This window comes from Scatophagus argus, chromosome 15 (assembly GCF_020382885.2).
Source record: "Scatophagus argus isolate fScaArg1 chromosome 15, fScaArg1.pri, whole genome shotgun sequence".
In the NCBI taxonomy this organism is placed as follows: Eukaryota; Metazoa; Chordata; class Actinopteri; family Scatophagidae; genus Scatophagus; species Scatophagus argus.
The window spans coordinates 18,076,233-18,090,027 of NC_058507.1; the positions used below are offsets into that span (position 1 = coordinate 18,076,233).

Sequence of the window (13,795 nt, forward strand, 5' to 3'; positions counted from 1 at the left end):
GGGCCCCATCTAGCTTGGGGCCCCGCTGTACATACCCTCCCCTCCCTACTTGAGGTACTTCTGGTCTATTCCCTCTTCCCTTAAAACATTTAAGAGAATATGTGCTTTAACACTGGTGGTGTTTACTTCCTGCACGCGAGCTGGAGAGATAGAGGTGCCGAGTGTTGGAGACAAAAGTTGAGTGGGAAGCATGCGTAGGAGAGAACAGGCTGCAGTTTTCCATTTTTAGCAGCCTCGGTCGGTGCTGTCGCTGGGATCAAAAAGTTTTGCTGCTCACGGTGGGATTCAAACACTCACTCATGCACACACAAACACTGAGGGCCCAGAAATGTCCTTTTTTGCAGGTGGAATAAAAACATGCATACTTGAAGTGCCTTAATAATTGCTCACAGGCTCATATTCGGTAAACAATGAATCACAAAGGCCCTGCTGTTGTGCCATAGCAACAGCATAAAACACATCAGAAGAAACTGCTTGTATTTTAAATAACAGCTTGGTAAATGAAGCTTGGTAATTAATTTCAGGTTTGTAGTTTTCAGCCGACTTGGGTGTATTTAGGACTTGCTAAGGGGTAGTTGGCTGACTACCCTGAGGATACGGGGGTCTGACAGGGAGGAATCTGCAGCATCTGTCGAGTAAACTTGGTGACCTTTCTGCTAAGTAAGCTGACCCTTTTAAAGGTGGGACATGCACTAATGTGCTCTGATAATTAGGGAGCAGAGATTCCTCGGTGAACAGTTTCATCTTCTGTAACAAACCCTTCTTCTCACCTGCTTCAGAGAATAGAATACCCTACAAAGCTCAGTTGGTACTTTAGTGACACTGTATGCTTTGCCTGTGTAAACTCTAATTCACTGTACTGCCTCTATCAGCATTCGATCGAGTGTAACCTGACGTTTCAGCAACCTCCATCCCGTGCAAACTGTAGTGATCATTATTTGGCAGCACACCACTGCTGACTGAAGTACTGGACTTGGCAGCATTGTGTACAGGCAATGATTGTAGAGGGCAAGCAGAAGAAAGGGCATTTTTTGAGATAAAGAAAAATATAGACACTTGATTGCAAGTCGCTAAAGTTGCCTTTCTGTCCTTCTTAAGGAAATGACCTCATTGAGTAAATAGTTGGCAGCTATATATGGGGCTCAAAGTCCCTGCGAATGACTGCACTTTCCCCTTTCACTTTTCAGCCTTATCTCTTTTACTCTGGCTCTGTTGCACTCCCAGCCTCTGGCTCAGCCCCTCCTCTCAGGCTTGTTAAACACACTGCAGGTATTTTAACTGGAGCTCCGAGCCAAAGCCTTTTGATTCAAACAGGCAGACCTGGTACTGCCAGATAACTTCATGCACAGCATTTAAGTGTGAATGATATGCAATGTGAAGAGCTCAGGAGTTGGTCTGATGTCTTCCAGATGATCTGTTATGGACAGTGCTGGGTTGTCTCTTTTCTGTTCATTCATAATGAGCCTGTCCGTGCTCAGCATTAGGTGACAAAGCTCTTTAATATCTAAACGCATGATGTTGGTTATTCTTTTCACTCCCTCCACTCCCTTTTCCTCTCTTTGTTTGTCTCATCCATTACCATTCACATATGTTCCTTTCTCTCTATTTTGTCCACTCACCTCCCACCTAATGTTTATAAATCTCTCACCCAAGATCTCTTCTGTCTCCTCCTCTTATTCTCTTATCTTATTTCCCCACCAGCCCCCTGCCGATGCTGGAACATCTTCCTTTAATGTTTAATGTTCTTTAGAGAGTTGGGGATAACCTTTGTGTGTCTTGTTCTCTGTCTTTGCTCTGATACCCAACCTGAGCGTTCACTCCGTCTCTGGAGTGCAGTTGAGTTGCTCTCAGCCAAGCAGCAGCAGTCCCGGCTTCAATGTGCTGGCTGGATAGAAACACTGCCTTATAAGGCACTGGGGACGGTGGCCCCGGCCAATTTTTTTCTGCAAAACAAGCCAGTCTCTCTGCTCCACACCTCCTCTGGTGAGACATCGGGCCTCTCCACAGTCTTTTTTTGGTTTTTGCTCCACTCCAGTGAAGGAGACCCGGAGTGTTTCGGGTGTGCAAGCCCTCAGAGGTCTTTAAATGTCACACTTCTCTTCAGCTATGTATTGTCTGGTCCTTTTTTATGGTCAGAACTAAGAGACCTTATCAGGGATTTCCCTGTTTATTAAAGGCACAGATGGCCCATCAAGGATTTTCTGCATGTCTATGAGCATTTTTGTGCTGTGGCTTGAGTTTGAAATAGAAATATTCCTATTTTACGTATTATATGTTGTATCTGTACAATATTATGTGAAGGTTTATGTCCTTCAAGGGCTTTACACAATTTGGGATGTGTGCTCATCTGTTTCTTGCCAATAGTGAGAAGAAGAGCTTGATACCACCCATGTCAGTACAGTGAATATGTAGCTACAGTCTACAGTCAGTTGGCCTCACTTATCTCAAAGTCATGGATCTTAACATTTCTATGATTTAAAACAAACAAACAAGCAAACAAACAAACAAACAAAAAACCATAGAAACTTTGCTTTAATTTATTCTGTAAAACACTTAAGGCAAGGAACATTCGCCTATGGTTTTATTTTATCAACATTCAAGATGTCAAATGTTTGGATAAAATCTTTAACTAATTTTGCTGTTTTGGTTGCCTGCTCAATCTGATGTCACTGTAAATGAATTACATCAGTGTGGTGAAGTACAGCTGCTGTATGTATTTTGATAGCATTTGAGGTTATTACATGACCTTTACGATGAGCTGAGAAAAGCAGAAAACGGGCCGGTTTTAGCCCCAACTCTCACGTTACTCACTATGTGCTGTGTACAAGGTTCATTATTAGAAGGTAGATCAGGTCATATCAGGTTTCGTTTATATTAAAGAGTATGGTCTAGACCTGCTGTGTTTTCAAAGTGTCATGAGAAAACCTGTTATGATTTGGTGCCATATAAATAAATTGAATTTAATTATTCATGTTAAAATACCCTCTGCTTCTGGTGGTACACAGACTGTTAAAGCCAACTTCATTCAAAAAGCTGGTGTTTCAAATTTTACAGATAATCAATGGTTCACGTGTGCTGACACCTTGACATCTCGGCATTTTGGTGTTTTTTTTTTTTTTTTTTTGGCAAAGAATCACATCACAAGCAAAGTCTGTGGTAAACTGGATGTACTTCAGTTGAATAGTTGTAGAATAGCTGGATTGTTGTTGTTTTCCCATCTATCTTGTTACATCACACAGCTGTTTAGTGTTACTGTAAATAAAGCTACTTCCTGCCAGGTATTTGATGTCAAAATTTCTTAATTCCTTGTACATCGTGATTCTTGAAAGCGTCCACGGTGTACTTTTCAGGAGAATCGCACAAATTGATATTTAATGTCCTGTTGCTTTTGTTTCCATGCTTCTCACAGCCTCATTGACTAGCAGATCTTTGCTATGTCAACAAACTTATAGAGTGACATAACCAACAACTATATCTCTGTGCTCACTGGACACATTACATAGTTGATGTAAACAGTGCAGTATGGTAGATGAGGAGCTTGTATCACAAAAGAACTAGCTTTAGTACAATATTCTATAACATACATCATTTTAATGATAATAATAATAATATAATGATAATGCTAATAAAGATTCATAGCTCATTTCATGTCTGGCCATAGTCTAAAATTGAGAAAAAAATATATTGTTCCTCACTCCTACTTGGGAACAATAATTGTAGTGACTGATAAATCTTTAGTCTTGTTATTTTGTTTTTGAAGGTAACAGGGTTTCCCTAGTCTGCTGTCAAACATTCATTACAAAATGAGCAAAACTCAAAGTCCAACACACACACACACACACAGACACACACACACACCCACATATACATAAATAGCACCTCGATTACTCATTATAAAATACCTTAGATATATAGAACAAAATCTGAGCTGGTCCAAGATCAACTGTACAGGGATGCAAGAAGAAAAATGAGGAAGTAGTTGAACTTCAGAAATTAATGGTCGTGCTGTATGTTCAGAAAAAAGCAAAATATAGCCCAAACTAAATTATTACTACTGAGATTGTGCTACAGCTGAGTAGCCCATGTGTTCATATGATAAATCTTTAACTAAACCGCTGTGAATCCCATCCGTTCTCATAATAACATTTGGACTAGAAGCAAAGCTGGAAGTGTGCACGATGTTATATGGTTCTCATATGAAGGAAAATGTACCCCCAAAGATTTGTCTTAATCTGGTGGATCGTCTTGTCTAGACATAGACTGTGGCAGACATAATGCGGCCATGCACAAAACCTTCAACAACAGTGCAGCATGATTTAATTTAAGTCATTTCAACTGAGTGTCTCCGCTAATAAAACAGCACTCAGTCACAGTTGGACAGCTCTGATTGAAGATTTTCACACTGATCACAGCCACATTGACATGAACGGTGTTATTCAAAGGGAACATGTGGATGGCAGTGGCTGAATGCGCACATCTTGTTAAAGTCTGCTGTTGCCTTCTGCAAAATCTTCTCTCTCTTGTGTGACTGTTTAAGTTTTATACCTGAGTCTTGGTGTATTTTTAGTTTTAAATGAGATTGTGAGCGAGCACAGAAGAAAGGAGAACAGGAGTTTCCCACGCATAATGCAGAAACCATCCATCTGGCCTCAGTGTTATCACTCCATCACAACCTGCTGGTGGTGATGCAGCCTCCTACACACACACGCACTTTGCCTCATGCACACGCGTGCGTATACACAGCCTTGGGTACTCGTGGACACATATTTGTGTTCGTTTTCACATTGTTCACTTGTTCTTAGCAACACACAAGCTGCATTGCGTGTATCCAGCAGCAACGGTCGACAATAGCACATTAGCAGACCGCTGTGAATTGTCATATGCAGAGTTCACACAGCTTTCATTTCCTTTAGCAAACCCAAACAAGACCATTTTTGTGTGTGTGGCAGAATTTAGTCCTGCAGTGTTGAGGCTGGCAGTTCAGTGTTACTGGCTTTTTATCGGAAATTGGCACACTATAACTATCCAGTGGCAGAGAAACCGGGGTTCTTTAATGCCTTGGATAAGGAGTTAGGTGACAAAAACAATAATATTTATATATATAATAATTAAACAAATAAGGATGAAATCAGTTAAGTACTTAAGATTCAGCTTCTCAAATGAGTATTTTCTGCTTTTTTTTCCTCTTCTTTTGTTTCCCTTCCCTTCTTTTGTCAGAGGCGAGAGTGGTAAAAGTATCCACTATTTTGCAATACAAAATCCATAGCTGTGGGTTTCCTGACTCTGAAGTTGGGGACACCTGAGTTTATTGATGACACATATAACTTGTTAGTTGCAGCCCTGTATAATACGGACATGAAAGTTGGATAGCAGTATAGGTTGTCTTGCAGTTACAAACATAACCCAATGCTGACCACTGACCCCCCCTCCCCCAGTCATGTTTCCATTCTTCTAAGTGGAGCGTTATGAGCATGTAGAAAGTTTAAGGTTAACGTACAGCAGGACTTTATGTACATGCATTCCTCCCTTTGGCTATGTATTTTTCCTGGCACATTCCTCAGTATACTTTATAATAAAGCATGGGTGCCAAAAATGCATAGGGCACAGGAGCATGGGACAGAAATCTGTCAAATGCAAGAGTAAGACATACTCTTGTTATTCCCCACGGAGACATTAGCTGTGCTATTTGTGAGCCTCTGCAGGATTCCTGCTGTTGTGTCTTTCTTGGAGAGTTTACGGGACCTGCCTGGCACAGTCCCCCTCACTCTGCCTGACCCACCGTTTATCCCCACAACTATTTTTAAAATGGCCGGAATTCAATCAAAACATTGACTTTCTGCTCAATCCTTTTAAAGCCCAAGGCAGTGCTGCTTGTTTTCTGTTCCACATGCCTGGTGATGAGATGGGTATGAGGGGAAATAGAGTTTTTTTTTGGGGGGGGGGGGGGATTCCTCCCTGTGTTTTAGTTCCTTTAAGGTTAACATCATGACATTCCTGAGTGGTGCATCCACGTGGCTTTACATAGGGAAGAAGCAGTCAGTGAGTGGAAGCAGGCAAAGTGAGATTGACAGCTCTGTAATATCAGAAGCAGTTTCGGTAAATAAAATGGAAAAAATAGAATGTTCATTTGAAGCAGAGCTCTTATAGAACTCCTGTCTGCTGTTTCTCTGTTGCTTCAACTGGTTTCAACTCTTTGTATTTTGCAGGAGTTGCTAAGCAACCAGCAACAACCCATTGGCTGGATTACAGTATAGGAGATAAAATACTGAAGTGCTGTCTAATAGATACATAACCACTCATACTGATAAGCCTAACTGGACAGATACTCCTATCAGCTCAGGAAGAAGTTGCTGTAAGCCTGTCACTGTAAGTTGTACAGGGAAGTGTTCCGTACATGAGGCTCGGGTACAGGACTTGATATCATGCTTTGTAATTATTTAGATCCATTGTTCCAAAAATCACCTGTTCCCTCTGATTTAAGTGAAGCAAAACTGTGGACGAAGAAGGAAGGATCAGTTGTTGTCTGGAACAGGTCCAGATATGTCAGATTCATTAAAGTTTAAATTGTCGATCCAGCGTTACACTTCCCCAGACACTTGTCAGTTATTTAATATTTATAAATAGCCTCTTAGTAGCCGAGAAACGTCCTCCAGAGTCTTGTTGGCATTTTTTACACTAATGCTAATGGAAGCAAATTAGAAGAGCTGCATGCATCCAGTTCTCTACTCCACTGCACTAAACTACTTATTACATATGCCTTCTGTGAATCAAGAAGTCTTGAAATGTCGACTAAATTGATGTGCAAAGGTCTTTTAAAGGGGATAAACAAGGAAACGGATTTATTTATTTATCCCTCGTCCACTCTTGATTCATCTTGTTTAATGGGGAGATGCAGATATGACGGAGAAAGGATTAAAATGTCACCAAGTTGTCCAGAGGACAGGGTATGTGTGCTACATGCCTGTAGTGATTCCACGCATTGCAACAGAGTCTTTACTTTTTATTTCTCACGGCAACTGTCAAGCAACAACTTTTGTCATCTCCATGTCCAAAGTAGGAAATGTGTAAAACTGAATTCTGTCTGCCTTAGTCTTTGGTACGGACCATCAACTTTGTATAACTGCCGTGCTGCTTTGTTGTTCTTTTTGAGATTGTCACACCAGTAACCTTACAGTGGGACATTATGTACATGCCTGATTGCTAATGCATCTTTGTGATGCACACTGACCTTCTCTTTACAGAACGCTTAAGACCTCTGAACTATTTAGTGACGCTTCTCTGTTTGCTTTGAAAATGGATTTTTTCCAAGTTCCAAACATGGCATTGGACAGAAAAGCCAACAGACCTCAGGTACAAAAGTTCCACATGTGACCTGTCCCAACTGTTAGCAGCTGTTCTGCCTCTGCAAACCATCAAACATTTTCCCTGTGATCATAGAACTGAGGGGAACGTTTTACTTCTGAAAGTAGACAGCAGTGCCTGTCAGCTTACTTCAAGAGAATTGAAACATATTGTGGTTTCATGGTTTACCTATTTGCTTAGAGAGATCAGCTCAGCCATGCAGATATCTACAAAGGTTTGGATTTTTAGATATTTTTATTTGCTAAACTGATTGTAGTTGATCTAATAGACTTCAGCTTAAGGCTGCTGCTGTTGGGATCGACAGTCTTTAAACAATAACAGCAATTATCGAATTGCTTTATAAATAGACAAGCATTCACTTCATGCCTAAAAACCAGAGGCCTACATGGAAATTCAGTGTTTACATTTTAAATATGAAGCAACATCGGAAACTAAAAGCATGATTCGATGAGGCCTGTATTGAAGTGTTAAGAACGTAATTTTCCGAGTTTTATCATTGCTGCTTGATGCACAGTGACAAACATGCTGCTCTACACAGAGTCTGTGCTTATTTGGAACAACAGGAACAAAGTCATTGATATTGCATCACAGTCAGTGAAGATGTTAAACGTGGCAACATGTCTTTCTTCCTGATTACTGCCTTAAAATGCATTTTGAAAGGAAATAACAAATCACATCTTGAACAAAGGATCAAGTGAATTAGTGTGTAAAACTTCAGTCAGTGCAGTTGTTGGTGTTCTCGCCCTGTAGCTTGACACAATGTCACACAGCAGCTTCACAGGACCTGCATTGTGTGTGTGTGTGTGAATAATTACCAAGAAACAACTGTGCATTGATTTCAATTGTGGTTAATGTACTAACTGTTGAAGATGTTTTATCGTGTAAATCGCTGTAGGCATACAACATACAGTGGATGGATGCATTGTATGCATGTTCATACCTGCACCAGCCAGTGTGCTTTTTTTTTTTTTTTTTTTTTTTTTAAACTGCCGATGCATAAGCAGCAGAATGAGAGAATGCTGCCTCAGAGGAAATGACTTGCACATAGGGACTGACTTCATGACACAGTGAAATTATCTGCCAGCCCTGGGGTGGGGTGGATCATTTCCTGTATCGCTCTGCTCGTTGGGGAGATCCTCGTGTATGTGCATGCGCACACTCAGCCAGCAACCCCTCTCCACCCCCAGCATTTGTATTTTTTTTCCCTTAAATAGTAGTTTTGTGTGAGGTCAGTCCTTTAATGGGGAAGTAAAGTTGATATGATGAAACAGTGTGCAGACTGACTGCAGCCAAGCGGAGAATGATGGAGAGAGCGGGAGGAACGGCAGATAAGACGAAAGCGTAGCAGCAGAAAAGGACAAAAGAGACGAGGGAAATGTGGGGGAGAAATAAGCTCAAAGAAAGTGAGCAAAACATGGAACAGATTGTGCCATCCTTTGAGTACTGTAATGAGTGGGGAAAGAGAAGAGAGAGGACCAAGACAGGTTTGAAAGAAGCCAGTTTAGACCACTGGGTCAGAGTGGGGTTCTTGTGTTCTCTGTTGGCTTGGTCCAGTGTTTCAAACAGCTCTTCATTGGCCAGTCAGGAATGTGCAGCTGACAAAAGTTGATAGATGACTTCCTTATTGTTACACACTGTAACAATTAGGGGTTTGCATCAGTCTATCTTTTGCTTATTTAATGGTTTCCCTTCATTGCCTGGGGTCAAACTACATCCATTATGAAATGACTGAATGCTACAAATAGTCAGCTTGTGTTCAGGCAACTGAACATGCTGCAGCACTGCTCCAGTCCAGTTCCCAGCCTCCGCTTGTGTTCAGGCTGCTGTGATATACAAACTGTTCACAGAATGGACTGTATTACCACCAGTAACCCCACTTAAACACATGCCTAAGGTTCTCAAATCCATTGAACCCTGAAATTGACACAGTGTTCTAAATGTTTATCATGTTTCTGTTAAGCTCCAATCAGTTGATAAACTAAATAAAAACTGACTTTATTTTACTCTTCTATTTAGCTTTGGCCTGCTTGTTTTGTTTTCCCCTCTATTATATTCTTTATTTAATAATTTATCTGTTTTCCCAAAGCAACATTTTCCTCACCAGTTTTTCTTATACATGTTCATGTATGTCTGGAGCAGTGAGTGAGCTAGTGTGTGAGTGTTTGTGCAACATCAGTTGAGCAATTAAGACAATGTGATGAACTAGCTAAGGTGAAAGCACTCCTGGCTGAACACACTGAGCACCTAAATAACTAGCTGAAAATAACTGTCTCGAGGCAGACGGGTGATTCAGTACAGTCAGGCTTTCTAACATAGCCATGCATGATTTTCGCCATAATTACAAATGTTCAACAACATGATGCATTATGATGCAATCCAGTAGGCCTTTTTTTTTGTTTAGAAAACCGATCTATTGTCTAACATCAGCTGTCATGTTATTTCCTGTAAGAGTGTGAGAAGCAATTTATGTTCAGGCAGAAATGTGTACAAAGCACCAAATTCCCTAAAGTGTGTTAAGTGCAGTTCTTAATCATGGACTGCAGTGTGGGGGGTTACTTCATCTCACAAGTTATAGAAACTGTGTTCATCATTTGTCAGCAGCCGAATGTCATTGATAGAATCATGTGGGTTGCTGCTGATGGAGAAATGAGTCATCCTGTGTCTGTCTGTCTGTTCTTTCTGTCTGTCTGTCTCTCCCTTGAGGAACAAAGCCATCAACTAAAACCCTCTGCTTTGCATGTAGTTGCTCTTTTTGTATCCATCCATCTTTAAGTTTATCACTGTTGAATGAAAGGATGGGGCGAAGCTATTGGCTTTCATTGAGTCTTGCTGGGTAGCAGTGATGTGTTTTTGTTCTGTGCAGCGGTGAGAAAATATAACTATATATAACTAAACTCTTCAGAGATGCATTTAGGGGGCAATAAGTTTCAGTGTAGGTCTGCTGCTGTCAGGTCGCTGCTTTTCTGCCTTTACTGAGTAGACTGTGAATGTATTTTGCTTAATGTTTTGTAACTTCAAGTCTGAAACAATTAATTAAAAAAAAACTTTCATTGGCACTGTTACCACAGTATGGGAGTCAAGTTAGAGAGTTAATTAAGTCAGTGAGAAATGATTCATGCCCTCTGCAGTTGTCGGAAGTTCACATTATGCAGCATTTGGCTAAACAATTAGAATCTAATGCGCATTTTAAATGAACAATAAAAATTTTGATGCTTAAAGCTGCAATTTTTTTTGCCCCAAACACCTCATAATCTTGTTGCGTGCAAATGAATGCTGATAAAAGGAGAACATGTCTGGATTTGTCATAGGTCAGTGATGTTCTAATTGCAAAGCAATGACTAGCAGTTTGAAGTAACCTCCTTTTGTGATCAGCACACGCTCTTCTATGTAAGGAATGTGTTATAAGTCGTGCTTGCCACGGCTCGGTTACTAACGTTACTGTGGACTTGACACAAGTGATAGGTGCAGCTGGGGGGTCCTTGGGATGCTGTGTGATGGCGCACAATCTGTAGTTGTTCTCTTGTCTTAGTGCAGCATCACATGGTTTTATACTGCAACTCATGATGAAGCTGAACATACTGGGAAACCACAGGGTCCTGCTTTCCACTGACAATACTCCAATATACATATACATTATCAATAGGGATATATGCTCAGTTTGATCATGTATACTACACTTGATGTTTAATGTCGGTCATGACTGTAAATTAATTATTCTCTCTTTGTGTGTAGGACTCCATAAATGCCCTGGTCTTAGACTTGGACTACCCTGCACTACGCAAGAACAAAAACATTGAAACCTTCTTAAACAGATGTAAGTAGTTTTTGCGAGACTGGGGTGGAATGAGAATTATTGTTGTGATCAAATAACAACATTAGTGATTTCTTTATTATTCTATTTATACTCAGATGAGAAAGTCATCGAACAGACTCGAGACCTTCAGATGAAGTCTGAAGACTTCGACAGAGTTAAAGTCATTGGTCGAGGGGCATTCGGTGAAGTCCAGTTGGTGAGTATTAGTTTTGATTTCTTTAGTTGGCATTAACAAGGATTCTGGAGAGTGATCAAATGTTGGTTTTTAGAAATAAGGCAATGCTTTTGTTCTAGTCGAATCCTTTGAGAATCCTTGTTTAAATATTTCTAAAATTGGTGTGAAACTGTGAATACCACACTCTTAATGTACATTTACTGAATGACATGGAAATGAAATCATGGAACAGACATTTAATGTACCTTGTAGGGTTGGGCAGATGTAAAAGCTTTCAAGCTGGTTTGATATTGACTTATGTTAGTAAAGTCAGAAACCTACCCAACCCTAGTAGCATGCTTGTGTCAGTTTTCACAGTTTGGCCAAAGTGTACCTGAAGATAAAAGACTCAAAAGTTGGAAAACTCCGATAACTGGGTCTCATTGTCATTCAGGTCCGGCATAAAGCCTCTCAGAAGGTCTACGCCATGAAGCTACTGAGCAAGTTTGAGATGATCAAACGCTCAGACTCGGCTTTCTTCTGGGAAGAGAGAGACATCATGGCCTTTGCCAACAGTCCCTGGGTCGTACAGGTATGATAGTTAATTCACAGCTCAGCTCCTGACTTTTTCTGCTCCTTCCACAGTTGAACTCTCAAAGCTAAAAGATTGGAGATAGCATATTATTGCTGGGATGCTGTGTGTAGTATGTCCTTGATAACAGCCATATAATACTGTTTTCATTTGAGTTCCTTGATCCTTTTAAAAAAGTATGAGACAGAATTTTGTACAAACTTTTTTATAAGACATTTTATGGTCATCTCTTAATCTAACAGCAGTACATTCAGCCATGGCAAATGGTTTTGTCATTATTGTGTATCACCTGTACCACTAATGAGACGTGTTTGGGTTGTTTAGTTGTGCTGTGCCTTCCAAGATGAGCACTACCTCTACATGGTGATGGAATACATGCCAGGAGGCGACCTGGTCAACCTCACCAGCACCTACGACGTACCGGAGAAATGGGCCAAGTTCTACACAGCAGAAGTGGTGATGGCCCTGGACGCCATTCACTCCATGGGCTTCATCCATCGAGACGTCAAGCCCGACAACATGCTGCTGGACAGACATGGACACCTCAAGCTGGCTGACTTCGGCACGTGCATGAAGATGGACTCTGTGAGTCACTGAAACTTCAGTTTGTTCCTTTTACTGAAAGCCAGAATCAGTCTAGTTTAGTCTGTTATGATCAACAAAATGGCAGAGCAGAATATTAACTGAGAAAATGAGGAGGAAAGCAAGGAATAATATTTTTATTTATATTTAGAATAAGAAGAAGAATCAACTTTATTGACAGTATATATATATTTTTACATACACACACTGAATTCGTCTTCTGCATTTGACCCATCCTTAGTTGAACACACACATGCAACACCCGGCAAATTACATGCAGTGAAACACACACAGGAGCAGTGGGCAGCATCAAGCGCCCGGGGAGCATATTGGGGGGGGTACGTGCCTTGCTCAAGGACACATCAGCCGGCTAATGGAGGGGGGAGCATTTTTCGCATTAATCACCACCACACCCAAATTTTTCCTGCCCGTCCGGTGGGGGAATCGAACCGGTGACCCTCCGATCACAAGCCGCTTCTCCAACCTCTAGGCCACGGCTGCCCCCCAGGATATATAATATTTAAAGCAAAAAACGCAGATAACAGTGCTGTTGAGCTGTGATTGCCAGATTATAGACACTATTTTAAATCACGATTGGTTGTCCAAAAAAATCCCAGGAAACTCAATCTGGGTGATCTTATGCTGTAATATCAAAACATACATAAGGATACTGATTCCTGGATTTGCATTGCAGACTGGCATGGTGCACTGTGATACAGCTGTTGGGACCCCGGATTACATCTCCCCTGAGGTGCTGAAATCACAGGGAGGAGATGGCTATTATGGACGAGAGTGTGACTGGTGGTCCGTAGGGGTCTTCATCTTCGAGATGCTTGTCGGTCAGTGAACACTTAATAAAGTGTGCTCTTTTTAGAGCAGAGAGACAGTGTTCCTTGTCTTGCAGTGTAAATGCAAGTCATGTTCAACTCATGTGTCCAGTACTGTCTGTGATGGCTAACCTACTGTTACATACTGTTAGGTGACACACCGTTCTATGCCGACTCTCTGGTGGGAACCTACAGTAAGATCATGGACCATAAAAACTCTCTCAACTTCCCGGACGATGTGGAGATCTCCAAAGATGCCAAGAATATCATCTGTGCCTTCCTGACTGACAGGTAGAAAGAGTTACAGTTTTGTACTGCAATGCTCAATACATAACATGTTGATACTATTAAGCTACACACTTCTGTTCACCACAAGTTTGAGGGAAATGTAAGCAAAGTCTGTGTTTTTTGCTTGGGTTTTAATTTTCTCACTTCTGATTACCTCCAGACTAGAGTATATTTCA

The 13,795-nt window shown here is 41.0% G+C and overlaps 1 protein-coding gene across 6 annotated transcripts in view; it reads left to right on the forward strand.

Moving 5' to 3' along the window:
• Positions 1-13,795, forward strand: part of rock2a (rho-associated, coiled-coil containing protein kinase 2a) — a 30,853-nt gene that overhangs the window by 2,614 nt on the left and 14,444 nt on the right. For all 6 annotated transcript variants that reach the window (XR_006845507.1, XR_006845508.1, XM_046413897.1 and 3 more), the window contains exons 2-7: positions 11,095-11,176; positions 11,272-11,372; positions 11,785-11,922; positions 12,247-12,507; positions 13,199-13,343; positions 13,484-13,622. Coding sequence is in view for 4 of the 6 variants with exons in the window: in XM_046413897.1 (XP_046269853.1) it covers positions 11,095-11,176; positions 11,272-11,372; positions 11,785-11,922; positions 12,247-12,507; positions 13,199-13,343; positions 13,484-13,622 (866 nt within the window). In the remaining 2 variants the exon portion in view is untranslated. The remainder of the gene's footprint in view (positions 1-11,094; positions 11,177-11,271; positions 11,373-11,784; positions 11,923-12,246; positions 12,508-13,198; positions 13,344-13,483; positions 13,623-13,795) is intronic.